General features: G+C 49.4%; 1 protein-coding gene across 3 annotated transcripts in view; it reads left to right on the top strand.

The window, feature by feature from the left end:
- RAB11FIP4 (RAB11 family interacting protein 4) overlaps positions 1-16,688 on the top strand; it is a 117,707-nt gene that overhangs the window by 39,093 nt on the left and 61,926 nt on the right. For 2 of the 3 annotated variants that reach the window (XM_072747749.1, XM_072747752.1), the window contains one exon: positions 413-501. In XM_072747749.1, the coding sequence (XP_072603850.1) occupies positions 413-501 (89 nt within the window). Of the gene's footprint in view, positions 1-412; positions 502-1,194; positions 1,294-16,688 lie in introns of those variants that run through there. The other variant, XM_072747751.1, reaches the window with a different exon arrangement.

The following is a 16,688-nucleotide window of genomic DNA, read 5'->3' as shown; positions in this document are numbered from 1 at the left end:
GGACAGCTGTGGGCAAATCCACAGGCTTGGGGGAATGTGTGCATCTGGAGTCTCTGTGAACCAGGCAGGGAGTATTGTCTTATATCCCTTCCTCCAGGAAGGCCTCCTTGATTCTCTTTGCCCCTGACCTGCCCTCTGCATTTGGGAGTCTCTTTTGTGTGTTCTCTGTTGGGGTTAGTCCTCATGGAAGAACGCCCACCCGGAGGGCAAGGACCTGTCTCAGTTCCATCCCCAGAATCCTGGGCCAGCTCCTCCAGTAGCCTGATGCTCCATCTCTACCTTTGCAGGATCAGCTGGTCTCTTGGAGCCTTGGGCCATGTGCCTGCCCATGGCCCTTCCTCCCCAAGGCCCGTTAATCAGAAGCAAAGCTGCTGAGGCTCTGAGCCTGCACTCTCTGTCTGTCTGTCTGCAGGGTGCGAGGAGCTGCTGAAGGATGTGTTGTCTGTGGAGAGTGCAGGGACGCTGCCCTGCACGCCAGAGATCCCGGACTGTGTGGAGCAGGTAAGAAGGCACCGCCTCGTGTAGAAGGAACAGAGGAGCCTCCCAAGGCCCTGCCTTGACCTTTCTGATCTTGCCTTTGCTCTACCTTGTTAGTGTCTGGGAGGCCCCAGGACCTCCCCTTCAGAGGACCCTTTGGCTTCAAAGTCAATAAATGGTTTTGAGCAATGAAAGAGTGCAGGGACTGGGCAGGGGGTCCTCAGAGAGCACATTTACTCCCCACCTTCTGGTTCCAAGGAGAAACTGAGTCTCAAACAGAGAAGGTGATAGACTTGAGGTCAACAGCAGGCAGGGCTGTGATTTTGTTCTTTTCTCCTGCGCCACAACCCCCTGAGCCAACAGACCCCTGGCTGGGTTTTCCCGAACAGTTCCTCAGCCTGCCAGTTTTCCAACACCGACCAGGTGTCTAGCAATTCACTCAGCTCAGCTCCAGACTTAGTGCAGACCCCAGGGCCAAGGACAGCCCCACAAGACCGCCCCACAGAGGGGCAGCCGCAGATGGGGTGCCTAGGCTGCCTGTGCTTGTGCTGGCTGAACACAAACATGGGGATTCCCACAACCCAGGTTCAATAATTCACTGAAACAACTCACAGAACTCGGGAACACGCTGTATTTGCGATCATCGGTTTCTTACGAAGGATGCAACTCAGGAATAGCCAGCTGGGAAGGATGCAAAGGGCAAAGTGGAGCCGGGGCTGACTCCCCACCAGCATCGCCAGGGCAGATCCTGTTCCTGCAGCCACAGGCTGCTCCCTTGGCCCCTACACATGGCCATCCATGCTTCTGGAAGAAAAGGTAAGAGACAGGCACAGAAGCCCTGGGCTCCAGGAGGATGCTCTGCTTGTAAAACAACGCTTCCAGAAGACAAAGTCTGGAAGTTTGAGAAGAGCACGAAGAATAGGCCAGTGGAACCTCAAGTCACCCCAGTGGCCCTCCTTTTCTCTCTCAGGACCTAGCCTGCACAGGTGTTTTCATTTCCCTCTGTTTAAGCCCCTCCGGGGTGAGCCTTCATGCCCTCCATGTAGGTCTGGCTCTTTCAGGTGGCTCGGCTGGCCGGAGCTGGGGAGGTGACGACCAATCCCTAGATGCACTGGGCAACTTCGTTCTGGGGCATCCAGCTGGGCAGCTTGGTTGCCCTGGGCACTGCTTCTTATGATGGGCGCCTGAGTGCTGGGAGTCGGTGGGGGCACAGGTCAGAGGCCAGGTGAGAGGCCTCCATGATGTGAATGAATCCCCTTCCTGCCTCAGCCCCTGGGATGTGCAGCTCTGGGCTCCGTTTGGCTAAAGGTCCACAGCTCCTCAGGTTGGGGGAGGAGAAGGCTAGCCTGGGGAAGGTTTTGTTTTTTAAGATTTTATTCATTTATTCATAAATGACACAGAGACACAGACAGAGGGAGAAGCAGGCTCCACACAAGGAGCCTGATGTGGGACTCGATCCCAGGACCCCAGGATCACGACCTGAGCCGAAGGCAGACACTCAACCACTGAGCCACCTAGGCGTGCCACCACCACCCCACCTCTGGCAGGTGTTAATCCTAAACACGGAGCCCTCAGCACCTGGCTGTGTCCCAGCTGTCCCCTAGGGGTCAGCTTGAGACTGGCAAGAACCTGGGCTGCTGGAGACAAAAATGTAAGGGGTGATTTGGGGACCATGTGGGGATGACACACTGATGGGACAGCAGGAGCCTCCCCTCTCCTCAGCCCAGGGTGGGGACCTTTGACCTCACCACTCCATGAGGCTTATGGTACAGTGGGGAGATGCTTTAAGGCTGCTGCCTGCGGGGGGCACCCTGCCCCGCAACCTCCAGCCGCTGGCTGTCACAGCCTCGCCTCTCAGCCTGCTGTCAGGGCCTACGTGAGTCCCTCCCCGGTGGGTGCCTGTGCTACATTGTTTCTTGAACTTACTGGATGTCACCCTGCACGCGTCCTCAGAGCCTGTGACACTGTGGCACCAGAAAGCGTCGCTGAGGACTGGGTAAACCCGGCTGTTGAGCGAGGTTCCTGCTGCAGGGGATTTGAATGCGGTCAGAGGGGATGCCGGGTGTCCCTCGTGTCCATGGATGGGTGTCCCTCGGCTGGGGTCTTGGAAGCGCTGTGGGAATCCCCCCAAGGCTGGCCTGCCTGCTCCGCGGGCTACCCCTTGTGCAGCGTATACAGCATAGGGGCCTGGGTGGGGAGCGGGTGAGCCCCACCCCCGCGCCTGAATGGCAGGGGGGCGGTGAAATGCAAGCTGACCCCACAAAGGCTGTGAGATCCCGGGCGCCTGGTCATTCTCTCTCGTGGGCTGATTAATAGGGAATCCCATAAAATGAATAGGGCATCAAGGCACCTGCTCCTCCTGTGAAACTCCCATGTCGGTGAATGATGTCACCAGCCAGTGGGGCCCCAAGCCAGAGAGTCATTCTTGACGCCCCCGTAGCCAGCCAGCCTCGAGTCCCCTGGTCCCCACTCACCCCTTGTCCTTCTCCCTTGCTGCCTACCACTCTCCTCACTGCCCCCAGCCTTCCCCTCTCTAGACCCTTATTCCAGAGGCAAATCTTCCTAAGGAGCTGCTGTGTCACTCCCTTCTGTCACCCAGCCTCACCTCTCACAACGCCAAGATTGGTGACATCTGACTGTTCCTCATTTTATGATAAGGTCAAGACTCTCAGACTTTTCGCAAGTTTTGTCTGTCTCCTGGGACGTCCTCCGACCCACTGTCCCTGGGCTAACTTGTGCTCATCACTAAGACTCACACCTCCTCTAGGAAGCCCCCACTCTGGTTTCCTCTGCCCTGGCCTCCCCCCCACCCCCGCCACCCCCAGCCTGGAGGAGGACCTCCACTGAGCTTCCTTTAGGCTCTGGGCCTGAGCCTCATCCTCCACAGTGGCTCCAAGTTCCCTCCCCAGTGACACCATTTCCATTCCTGCAGTGACAGGGCTCACTCGCACTGACCTTGTCTCCACATCCCGCACATCCTTATGCGTGCTGCATAGTGTTTCTTTTAAGTATTTCTAGGATTAGAAATCTAAAAATGCTGTATTATTTTTTATTAGATGTGTCCAAAGTTTTCATGTAAAAAGGCGGTACTGATGTATCATCCGACAGTTTGTGAGAAAGCTCATGTCCCATCCCCTCCCTCCCCTCCCTCCTCCCTCACCAGCCTGATGGAAGGAAACTCACCGGCCCTTTCATGGCATTGCCGTCTACGGGCGAGGTAGGCCATGCTTCCTTATGTTCACTGGCCCTTTGGGTTTCTTCTTTGGGGAGTTACCTCCTCATAGACTTTGCTCATTTTCTTTTGGGTAGTTTATCTTTTTCTTATTGATTTATAAGACATCTAAATATATATTCTGACCATCAATCTTTATGTATTTTAATCTTGTTTTTGGTCTCCTTCATTGCATAGAATTTTTAAATTCTTAAGTAATTATTACCTGTCCTTTTAGGCCATTTACATTTCATGCTTCTTTATCTCAAGGCTATAGACATATCCCCCCTATATATTTTTTCCTAATACTTTTAGACAAAACATGTTATGCTTAGTGCTTTGATCACCTGCCACTTGGTTTCGGTAAGGATACATTCATCTGGCATTATTATTTTCCAAATGTTGCCAGCTGTTGAAGCTCCTCCTGTCAGATAAGCCCTGTCTCCCCACTCATTTAGAACTTCACCCCTTTCTCATATGCCGAATTTCCTTATAAACACGGTTTCTTTCTGGACTCTAGTCTGTTAGATTGCTCTATTTTTCTGTTTATTTTGAGCCAAAACCAGTCCCAGCCACACTTGCTATATTTATTTTATTTTATTCTTTTAAGATTTTATTTATTCATGAGAGACACAGAGGTAGGCAGAGACATAGGCAGAGGGAGAAGAAGGCTCCCTACGGGGAGTCCGATGTGGGACTTGATCCCCGAACCTGGGGATCATGCCCTGAGCCAAAGGCAAACACTCAACTGCTGAGCCACCCAGGCATCCCATCCGTCTTTACTTAAAAACGTTTTTGTCATGCTTACATATTTCTCTCCCAGAATACTCTTTTTTTGTCAAAATCTGTTAAAAACCCTACTAGAGATTTTTTTTGAAATTTGTACATGAATTGAAGGGAATTGGTTTCTTTACAATATGGAATTCTCTCATCCAGGAACATAGTATATCTCTGCATTTATTCGAGCTTTCTTTTATGCCCTTCAGAAAAATTTTATGATCTTCTCAAATAGGTTCTGCACATTTCTTCATGGGGTAACTATATTTTAGAGTCTCTATTGCTGTTACGTATAGAATCTTTGTACCATGATATTTCCCCATTGGTTATGGCTAGTGTGTAGGACAGCTTTTGAGTTTTGGTGTTGATCTTGTCATGACAGCCATACCAAACCCCCTTATTAGTTCTAATAGCTCACTTACATGCTATTTCCCGACCTCATGCTATGGAATAATGCAGCTATATTACTTTTCTGCATAAATTTAAATAGCTATGTAATGTTTCATCATATGAAGACAACCAAATTTATTTACCAGTTCCTTATTGGGCAAATTATATACATATATATAATTTGGGGGATTAATAAAAGCAGTGTAATCAAAATGGTTCCCCACAGCAGCAATCACTGCTTTAGAGTAAGTCTAAAGTTGGTAGACTACAGTTCCTATGAGTCAAATCTAGCAGCCTGTTTATGTAAATAAAGTTTTATAGAAACACATTCATCCCCATTTGCTTACCTCTTGTCTGTGGCAGCTTTCATGTTACAATGGCAGAGCTGAGTGACTGCCACAGAGCTGTATGGCCCACAAAGCCTAAAATATTTACTATCTGCCCTTTACAGAAAAGTCTGCCAACCATTGGGATAAAATGTGGTAAGTGGAAACTATTTTTTTTTTAAGATTTATTTCTTTATTTCAGAGACAGAGTGTGAGCATGCACAAGTAGGGGGAAGGGCAGATGGAGAGGGAGAGGGAGTGGGAGAGAATTCTCAAGCATACTCCCAGCTGAGCAGAGAGCCCGATGTGGGGCTCAATCCCACGACCCCAAGATTTCGACCTGAGCTGAAATCAAGAGGCAGACGCTTAACCAACTGAACCACACAGGCACCACAGAGTAGAAACTATTTTATCAAAAGGGTGCTAATCTTAAAATTTCTAATACAACTGCCAATTCCTTTCCAGAGGAGTTGTCTCATGTACTCTCCCATCAGGATTGTGTCAGAGTTCAACTACCTTTTTGATACTGTTGAGGGATATCTCAAATCTTTCTGATCTGAGAAGCTAAAAAAGTTAGGGTTACTTTTTAAAATTGAAATACAGTTGAACTTGGGATACCTGGCTGGTTCAGTCAGTGGAACATGTGACTCTTGGTCTCAGGGTTGTGAGTTCGAGCCCCACATTGGGTGTAGAGATTACTTAAAAAATAAATGAATAGAATAGAATAGAATATGGTTGAACTTCTTAAATTCCATTTATTGGAGTTCTTTGTTCATTAATTGCCTGCCCACATTCTTCACTGTAGTTTTTATGCATGTATTAATTTTCATTGATTTATAAAGGCTAGAAATACTACATTTTTGGACATACGTTACAAATAGTTTTTCAGCTTGTCATTAGTTTTTAACTTTGTTTATGACAACAGATTTACAATTCTTTTATAGCTAACTCACCCATCTTTTCTGTAATGGCTTTGGCTTTTGGTGTGATGCTTAGATAGGCTTTCTTATCCACGACTGTGGAAATATTCTATTTTCAAATATTTTTTTTGAGAGAGAGAAAGAGAACAGGCTTGAGAGAGAAAGAAAATATGCTTGCTCATGCACTTGTGTGAGGTGGTGGTGGAGGGGCAGAAGGAGAAAGAATCTCAAGCCGACTCTCCGTTCAACATGGAGCCTAATGTGGAGCTGGATCTCATGACCCTGAGATCGTGACCTGGGTTGAAATCAAGAGGCGGATGCCTAACCGACTGAGCCACCCAGGCGCCCCATTCTATTTTATTTTTATTTAATGTATTAGTTTTTATATTTAAAGTTTTGATCCATGGAATTAATTCTGATGTCTGGAGTGAGGTAGGGACCCAGTTTCCCTTGTTTCTTGTCAGCCCCTTACCCTCCCTCCTGCCCACCTCACCTCACGGGAACCAGAAGCCCTTGGCAAGGATATGCTGCAATGGTCCCCTGGTGGCAAAACATATGGGGTTCACCTAGACTTTAAGCCCGGGCCCAGACTGGCTCTTTTGGTCATACTCAGGAGGAGCTTTGCCGAGCCCCAGTCTGCCAGGACAGCTGTTAAAAATCTGCCCTGTGCTTCTTTCTAGAACCAACCTAATATCCAAGTGTATCCTTGCTTAATTTCCTCCATCCTAAAGCAAGTGTTTCTAAAACCACTTGTGACAATGGCACTTTTAAATTCTAAAAATATTTGTTCTGACAAACAGCACTCTGATTCAGCTGTGCTGCTGGAGGTGTGGGTGGTGGCGTCATGCTCGCGCTGATGTGGTGAGGCGGGAGGGTGTTTAAAGGCTCTGGGGGGGGGCGGTGCCCTACGTGATCCTTTCTGCTTCATATGGCCACAGTGTTTTTCTATGTTCCACGACCTTCCTCCTCTTAAAGAAAGGAATAATTTCCTCATCCCAAGCCTCACAGTTTCTATAAGAATAAAAGATCTTTGAGCCGTATCTCGGGGAAATAACTCTGATTAGAGCAGAAGTGGCTCTAGAAAGAAGCAGAGCAGATGCTGAAGGGCCTTTTGTTTGTCCTCTCACCCTGGTGCACCCTGAATCTCCTGTCCCTGACCTTCTGCCCCCAACCATCCCTGCCCTAGGAAGACTGGGCTGAGCCAAGCCACGAGCACTGGATTCCTGGAATACCTGTGGGTTCCACCTCCTGCCAAACCCCACCTTGCTGCTCAAGTTCACACTTCCCTTAAGAACCCAGACTCACACCGAGTTAGCACCTTAACAGACTTGGGAGAGTGGTCACTTACGTCTCATATTGGAAGTGTTTGGTTTGATTTTTACCCTGTAGGAGACGAACCAATTTTGCGTCTGACTTTGTGATTTAATTTCAGCGTTATTTCTTTCATTGACTAGACACACTTGGAATCTCTCCCATTCTCCTTTGAAGCAGCTGTCCCAACCTGCTGGTTCCCTCAGTCATGAGTTAGGTACATTTTTGACACAGGTAACTGTGGTAAGACACACATACATACAATTGCATAAGGACAGAAGTTAGGGGGCACCTGGGTGGCTCAGTGGTTAAGCGTCTGCCTTTGGCTCCGTGTGACCCTGTAGTTCTGGGATCAAGTCCCACATCAGCCTCCCTGTATGGAGCCTGCTTCTCCCTCTGCCTGTGTCTCTGCCTCTCTCTCTGCCTGTGTCTCTCATGAATGGATGAATAAAATCTTAAAAAAAAAAAAAAAAAAAAAGGCAACCCAGTCTAAACTAGCAGTTTTCAACCCTCCTGGCCCACTGGATTCATGTAGGGGGCTTTCAAAAGACACTGATGCCAAGGACTCACCTTCCAGAGATCCTGATTTAATTCATCTGGAGAGGGGTCCATTTGTCTCTTTGTAAAAATTCCCCAAAGAATTCTAATGCCTCCCCTAAATTTGAAAACTGAGTGTCTAGACCAGAAGTTCTCAAACTTTGCTGCATATTATAATTTCTCAGGAGCTTTTAAGATTCCGGATGCCCAGGCTGTCCCTCAAGCCGGTCAACGCAGAACCTCTAGAATGTTGTCTTTTTTAAGTCTCCTCTGACGATCCTATGAAGCCTTGATCCTATAACATCCTGAAATCTGGTCAGTTCACATCCACACTTCTTTCCCCAAGGATGCAACACAGAGGTGGAGTTAGAGGGAAGAGCATTTAGACTGTGACAGCGGATGGTGGGGCAGGACATAGGCTCGGCAAAGGCTGGCTGCCCTTTTCCAGGGGGCCGCCTCTGGGGAGACGGGTTTGGGATTGCGGGCCGCTGCTTCGGGGTGTCTGTCCTCCACAGAAATGGGCTGCCTGGGTGCTCAGGCGGAGAGGGAGCATTCTTGGAGTCCAGTGAGCCATGACTTTGCTTTTCCAGAGAGAGGCCCTGCAAGGGCCCGCAGGGACTCTGGGTTAGCTTCCACATGTCAGAGCCTAACCAGGAATCTGATTAGAGTTCCCCATCTGCCACCCAATGGAAAACTGGAGAGTTCAGGCTGCTGCTGTAGAACATAGTAGAATGGAGCCAAGATTTACTTAGCAAAGATCTAGCAAATTTACTTTTCCTCCAACTTTTTATCTCGAAAATCCTCAATGCCAGGAAAGTAGTGAGGGTAGTGCAATTGAATACCCATCTATCCAGCTCCCTAAATTCACCAGTTGATACCACTTTGTTAACATTTGCTTTCCCCTGTGTCTGGGTGCCCGTAGATACTTTATTCATGTATTGCTGGGCCTTTTGAAAGTTAGCTGCAGACGTCATGACACTTCATCTTTAAAATACTTGATCATTCCTTTTTTTTTTTTTTTTAATACTTGATCATTCCTAAGAGCAAGTTTGGTCCTCGACCTAACCAAAGCACTGGTTATCACTTGTGGGAAATTTAACATGGTTGTGATATATTATCCAATATAAACACCATGTTCAAGTTTTCCTAATATTTTTGTAGCTTTTCTTTCTGATCTCAGGTACAATCCAGAATCACACATTACATATAGTTGTCATGCCTCTTGAGTAACTGTTAATCTAGAATAGTCTACTAGCCTCTCTTTTTTCTTTTTCTTTTTTTGACACCCTTAATGACTTTGACATTTTTGATGAATTCAAGCCAGTTGTTCCAGAGAATGCACTCAATTTGCATTTGCCCATATTGATTATTTAGCCCTTTGAGGTAGTGCAATTTAAATCCTAATTAAAATGGAGAGTGGGGGAGAACTTCTACTGGATTTCTCTGTCTGCTCCATATGCATTTAAAGTGCCTATCCTTGGGCACCTGGGTGGCTCAGTTGGTTAAGTGTCTGCCTTCGGCTTAGGTAGTGATCCCAGAGTCCTGGGATGGAGTCCTATATTGGACTCTACTCAGCAGGGAGCCTGCTTCTCCTTCTACCCCTCCCCTCTTCTCATACTCTCTCTCTCTCTCAAATGAACAAATAAAATCTTAAAAAAAAAAAAAAGTGCCTACCCTTGGTGCCCATTCAACTGGCCTGTTCTCCTGGTTGTAAAGCAGTCAGCAAGCAGGGTGTAGAGAAAATGGGGAGCACCATGGGGCAGAAGGGCTTGTCTGTGGGGCAGAGTGTCCACCCCTTGGCACCTGTCCCCCAAATCGGGAGGAGGCAGCAGGCCCTGGTGCTGCAGAAGCATGCTATGGGCCACGTAGCCATCTCTGCAGTGCCCACTGAACCCTGAAACCCAGCACCTGGGTGCTCGATGTATGGTGGTGGCCACGTCTCCATCCTCTCTGGGCTGGTCACCTCAATGGTGAGATGAGGCCATCAGAGCAGGCTCTGGTTTTTCCTGCAGAGCCAATCTCAAGAGAAAAACTGTAAAACAGGGCTGGTGAGAGAACGTCATTGTCTTTCTGGAGATTATCTGAGCTAATGTGGGAAGGAGGTGTGAGGCCCTAGGACATGGTGCATGGCATTTCTCAAGGTGCTCATGCCTGTGGGATCGATCTTAGCCGTGCTCCAACTGCTCAGCGAAAATCAGAGAAAACCCTGTCAAACATTAAAACAGGCTCGGTAAATAATAACAGACATTTTAAAGATAAGAAGGAAGACTTTATTTTTTTTTTAAGATTTTATTTGTTTATTCATGAGAGATATAGAGAGTGAGAGAAACAGAGACACAGGCAGAGGGAGAAGCAGGCTCCATGTAGGGAGCCCGATGTGGGACTCGATCCCGGGACTCCAGGATCATGCCCTGAGCTGAAGGCGGTGCTCAACCGCTGAGCCACCCAGGGATCCCAAGAAGGAAGACTTTAAAGTACTTTTACTTTACAGGTTGCTCTTTTGAGTCCTGCTCCTGTAACAGGCGTATTCATGTCCACTCCCTCTGCAGTGTTGACACTTTAAGATATTACTATTATTGCTGTTTTATTTTTTTTAAGATTTTATTTATTTATTTGACAGAGAGAGAGAGCAAGAAAGAGAGAGAGAGAGCAAGCACAAACAGGGGGAGGGACAGAGGGAGAAGCAGGCTCCCCACTGAACAGGAAGCCCAACTTGGGGGTTGATTCCAAGACCCTGGGATCGTGACCTGAGCTGAAGGCAGACATGTAACCAAGTGAGCCACCCAGGCGCCCCTTATTGCTGTTTTATTATAATAAAATAAAAACAACGTCCATTTTAATAAGAAAACTGGTCTTGGCCTAGGAGGAAGAGAAAAAGGGAAATTTGACCATGGGTGACCAGGACTAGGGAGGGGCTTCGTGGGTAGGATCTTGCCTCTTCTCTCTGCTGGCCTCAAGGAGACTTGGGTCAAGCCCCATTTGTCTGGGGGCTGCCCTAACTTACAAGAAGCCCTTTAGGCCAGACCCCCACAGGCACTGCTAATTGTCACCCAGGCTGCTCCGAGCAATGAGATGATCTCAAGTTTGAGTCAGGAGGGCTGAATGCAAATTCCACTTGCCCACTTTCTCTGTGTGTCATTGGGTAGATCGCTTCTCTTCTCTGAACTTTCTTCATTTCCACATCTATATCATCAGGGCAGTGATGCCTCACTTGCAGGGGTAGGGTGGAGATGACATGAAATAATGTTTCTAAAGGGCCCTGAAGAGCATGGGGCCCCCAGTAAGTGATAGCGCTTTTTTTTAAAGGATTTTTTTTTATTCATTTGAGAGAAAGAGTGAGCCAGCACACAAATGGAAGGGGCAGAAGGAGAGGGAGAGGCAGACTTTCCACTGAGCACAGACCCCACATGGGGTTCAATCCCAGGACCCCGGGATCATGAGCTGAGCCACTCAAGCGCCTGTAAGTGGTAGTTTTGATTGTCTTCTCTGTATGGCTCAGATCCCCAAGGGGAATCCTTGAGAACACAGGTGACATGGAGAATTTCCTTCCCTTCCTTTCCCTCTCCCAAAGCCACCAACTGCCTCCAGCTGCACCACACGCAGTGCCCTCCTGGGATGATGGGTGACATGACCCTGCACTGACAAAGGCCACTCCCGTGCCAGAGCCCCAGGTCCCAGGCCCTCTTGCCTGCTCCAGAACAAGCCCCCACCCCCCCAACACCAGGGCCGCACCCTCTCCCAGATTATTTCCACTTGCTAGCTGTTGGTGTAATATAATAATACCTGTGGAGGGGGGGTAGGCAGAGCCATCCTGACCCCATGTCCTCTTTTGCAAAGCTCATCTGTACCCACTTTCACATCTGGCTTTTTCTGCTACCCCTCCCAATCTTGTCTTGACCCCTCCTTCCATGGTCACCAGGCACTTCTGTCTTGCTGAATCCAAGAGTCGGTTCTCATTCTCTTTTTATCGGAACTCACAGCCGGCCGACCTGGCACGGCCCACCTCCACCTTCTCAAGACTTGTCCTTCCCTCAGTTCCACTGACCCCCCGCCCCACCACCTGTCAGTCTGCTCCTCCGCAGTTGCCTTGGCTGGCTTCATGTCCCTAGGGCTCCACCTAAGTGGTGGTGGGTCCTCAGCCCTCTGCACTTGCTCAGCTGCACCCACTCCTGGTCCCGGAGCTCTAAATGCACCGTCACCCATGGGTTCCGGCAGTGTCTCCGCACTGACTTTGCCTTAGGCTCCAGACTCCTGTGTGCAGCCGTGTCCGACCCTGAACCCGTCGTGCCTGCTCCATGCTCTCGGCGCCCAGAAAGCTCCAGGACCCCCACCCCGTTAGGAAGTGGCACTGCCGTCTGCCCAGCTGCTCAGACCAAGGACTGGTTAATTTCTTACCACTTGTCATCTTAGAAAAAAATCCTAAATCCTGGCGTTATCCCTGCAACCTGCCAGCTATCCCTGTTGCCTGAATCACTGGTTTCGTCCTCCACATCTTTCCTGTGATCCTTGCTGTTCCAGCCACACGGGCTGATTTTGTTCCTTGAATGTCCTTGCCTGGTTTCTACCTTTGCTCTGCTGTTCCTTCCACCCAGGATCTTCGACCCTCACATCTTTATGCAGCTGCCTCGCATCCTGTAAGTTCCAGCAAAATCATCACCTCCTCAGAGCCTTGCCTGACCTCTCATCTCAGGGAGCCCCCTCCTGTCCCCATCGCTAGCCTAACGTCCCGTTCATTTCCTTCAGAGCGTGCACCACTGTTTGCCGCAGTCAGTTGTCCACGTGTGTCTTGTGTGTGTCCCCCACTAGGCTGTTCGCTCCATGGGTGGGGGGGCTTTGCCTGGCTCTTCACTGCTGTGCCCGTTGTGCCAAGCACCGTGCCTGGCACGGAGAAGCTGGTGTGTGCGTTTGATGCGCAGGTGGCTGGATGAATCTCAGCTGTGCCAGGGAGGAGCGGGCTGGGTGTCCTCCTGCCTGGAGCAGAGGGTTGTCCCCTCCAGCTCAAAGGCTGTAAAATCACACTTGACTTCAGTGCTTCCAGGGGCTTAAGATGGGAGTCATGTCCCCGGTTTCTCTGCCTCTACACCTGAGCTCTGATGCTTTACTGTGAGTAGGACTCACTTGGAGGCTTAACAAAATGCAACTACTGATTCAGGAGGTTGGGGGAACAATAATCATAGGGTTATTGTTGACGTGATTCTGCATTTCCTGCCAACAACCAGGTGGTGGTGACGCTGCTGGCCAGGGATCACACCTGCAGTGCCATGGGTAACTCGTGGGTCATCCCCGCACCCCAAGCCTTCCCCTTAAATACCCCAGGAAAGATGTAGAAAGAGCCCACGGGTCCCTCCATTGCCTCGCCTCTCGCCCCCCCCTCCCACCGCCTCCGCCGGCAGCTGTTCTTGCTAGCTGGCACTGTCACCTGTCACCCCTGCACCTGCTAAGTCCCCTGGCTTTCTGTCTTCGCATTTCTGCTACCGTGACAGACAAGACAGATTCTCTGCCAGGAGATGTGCTCAGACACTAGTTTCTGTCACGGCTCTGTTTTCTCTCTGCACTCCTCTCCTCGATGCAGCTGCCTTGGGGATGCTGAGTCTGCCAGAGGCCCCCAGCACAGGACGAGGCCGATGACCTGGTTGGGATTAGGGAGGCATTTGCAGAGTGGTTTCTGAGCTCCGGTTTGGGGAACAGGAAGGTAGAGGCATACCTGACCAGTTCTGGAGGCCAAAGGTAATTTAAATTTGGAGAGAACATGAGCTTTGGGGTCTGAGGTCCTAGATTTGAATCCTGACCCTGTCACTTCATCACTTCCACCACTTGTAACTGGTATCTTCTTCATAGGATTATTGTTAAACTGAGAAATGAGAATCCTTGGAAAACAATTCCGTGCCTAGAAAATGCTGGTATCTCTCAATTCACAGTGCATAGATTGTAAGTCATGTCTCATAGATTGAATACCTTTTGCCCCAGGGTTGCTGACAGGATGCTGACAAGCAATGTCAATGTCCCAGGCCTCCTTCACACCTGCATCCCATAATCAGGCTTCTACAGAACCAGGCAATTTAGCCCCTGGGGACATCCCCAAGAATTGGGCCCACCCTGTGTCAGATCCTTGTGCCAGGGAAGGGAGGGCCTGCTGCCATGAAAACCATGCCTGCCGAGCCTGAGGGTAAATGCTCAAACATTTTATAAGAGAGAGAAATCACTGTTCCCATCCTGATCATTGCTGTGCTCCATTTCCTGACCAGGACAAAGACAATGACTGAAATTGATATGACACAGCATCAAGTATGATTCTTGAGATGGAAAGGCTCTGTGGGCTCTGTGGACGCATTGGGGGTCTCAGGCTAGCTGACAGTTTTCCCCAAACTTCTTTGATGAGCAGCACAGGGCAGATGGTTAGAAGGAGCGCTGAACAAGTCCCAGCCTCGGTGCCTTGGCAAGCCCCCTGCCTTGTCCATGCTCATTGTATCTAGCTGGCCAGAGAGGGCTCCTTTGACCATAGGGCCCAGGAAGTTGAGCATCTTCTCAATCCTGAGGCTGTGGCCTTACATCCAGAACCCATTCCAGAGCAGCCACCTTTACCAAGGCTGGTCCTCTTCCTATACTATGCTAGAATATTCTTGCTCTCCTCAAGGGACTTTTTCATCCAGCCTGAAAGGATCCCTGGAGAGGGATGGGAGGGCTGACACCCAAGCCAGGCACGTTAGGACCTTTATCTACCGCAGCAAACATCAGCTGATGCCCGGCAGGTTACTGTCCTGCCCTGCCCTCCGGGAGAGTGCGATCCTGCAGTTACAGGCTCAGCTGAGAGATCCTAGAGGAAGTCGCCTGAGGACACAGGAGTCCCCATTCCTTTACATGTTCCACACCTGACGTGGAGTTCCACGTCAGAAAGCACGGCTGCAGCTCACCTTCTTGGAAAAACCTCTCCATGGATTTCGAGTTTGTTTTTATTCCATTGGCTCAGTGGAAGGTAACCCTTAAATAGAGTGTTTCTTCAGCCTTGTTCCAGTTGCTGTTAGGAACCCTATCCGGTCTGCTGTCTTCTTACTCCTTTAATCCAAAACATGCTTTTTAGGATTTTGCACCAGGAAAAAAAGTCTTCCCTGATGAGATGGTTTTCCTTGTCTCATCACATGATCGGAATTGTAGTGTAATTCCTTGCTTTCCCCTCTTTGTCTTGGTGGCTAGAAAATTTAGAGCTAATGGAGATTCGATGATTTTCAATTTAATTACTTACCTCCTTTTTCTGTATGGTTTATTTTTATTTTATTAGTTCAAATGGAATGTTGGAATGTCTTTTATTATAAATAACTTCACAGACATCAATAAAAACAAGAAATAAGTTCAGGTTTAGTCAGAGCAACTTTGCTGTCCTGCCCCACTGCTCCCTTTCAGTGTGTTCAGTAAACTTCTATCTCTTAAAAAAAAAAAAAAAAAAGTCACCTTGGCTCAGTGGGTAAAGCATCCAACTCTTGATTTCTGCTCAGTTCATGATCTCAGGGTCATGAGATAGAGCCCCACATCTGGCTCTGCCCTGGACGTGAAGCCCACCTCAGATTCTCTCTCTGGGACCCCTGGATTGCTCAGCAGTGAGCATCTGCCTTCGGCTCAGGGCGTGTTCTTGGGGTTGGGATCGAGTCCCGCATCAGGCTCCCTGCATGGAGCCTGCTTCTCCCTCTGCCTGTGACTGCCTCTCTCTCATGAATAAATAAATAAAACCTTAAAAAAAGACATTCTCGGGCAGCCCTGGTGGCTCAGCGATTAAGTGTCTGCCCTCAGCCCAGGGCATGATCCTGGAGACCAGGGATCGAGTCCCACGTCGGGCTCCCTGCATGGAGCCTGCTTCTCCCTCTCCCTCTGCCTGTGTCTCTGCCTCTCTCTGTGTGTCTCATGAATAAATAAATAAAATCTTTTTTTTAAAAAGAGGGAGAGAAAAAAAAAGAGGGAGAGAGAGAGAGAGAGAGAGAGAGAGAGAGAGAGAATCTGCTCCTCTGCTCTGCTCCTCACCTCTGCTCATGCTTGCTCTCTCTCTTTCTTAAAAAAAATAGTAAGGAGCAGCTATTTGAAACAATTATTCCAAGGAAGGGGAAGGCACTATTGAGACAGAAGGAGGGGCCCCTGCACCAGAGAGAAATCAGAGCATCTCAAGGGCGAGGCAGAAGAGGTTTTCTTTACAGGGAGGAGTAAACCAACCAACGTAGAGAGAACCAGTGTGCAGCAGTGTGACGGGGAGGGGGGGGGGCAAGGTCCTCACAGTAGGTGGGGGAATGTTCTAGCCTGAGGCCAGCTGGCCAGCTGTGCTAGGGAGGGCTGCTAAGAAGGGGCTGTACTGTTGGCTCAGGCAAGGGCAGGCCAAAGGTCACGACCTGGTGGAAGAAGAGAAGCCAACTCTGCATTTGGTTAACAGGCATTTTGCTGTGGTTGATGGTAGAGACCAGCAGTTCCCCACAAACAATGCGACATGCTGGTTCCCGGGTTCCCCTAAGTCCAGACTGCACAGTCGTCCTGGGCAGGGCCAGCCACATTGATGGCTCTGCTCTGCCCAGTGAGGGAGCTACTTGATTTTGTTTGTTGAATGGCTGAATGACAGCCTTCCTGAAATCAGGAGCTCTCCTCTCTGGGAGGTACAGGCCCAGCAGGCCTTGCTCCCACCCCTCCTGGGGGTGTTCCCAGCTCTGGGCCACAACCCCACACCCCGCTCCTCCCCATCCTGCCCCCGCCCACCCCAGGCCCCTT

This window comes from Vulpes vulpes, chromosome 2 (assembly GCF_048418805.1).
Source record: "Vulpes vulpes isolate BD-2025 chromosome 2, VulVul3, whole genome shotgun sequence".
Classification (NCBI taxonomy): Eukaryota; Metazoa; Chordata; class Mammalia; order Carnivora; family Canidae; genus Vulpes; species Vulpes vulpes.
The sequence above is the reverse complement of the archived record's forward strand: the minus strand, read 5'-3'. Positions and strand labels throughout refer to the sequence as shown.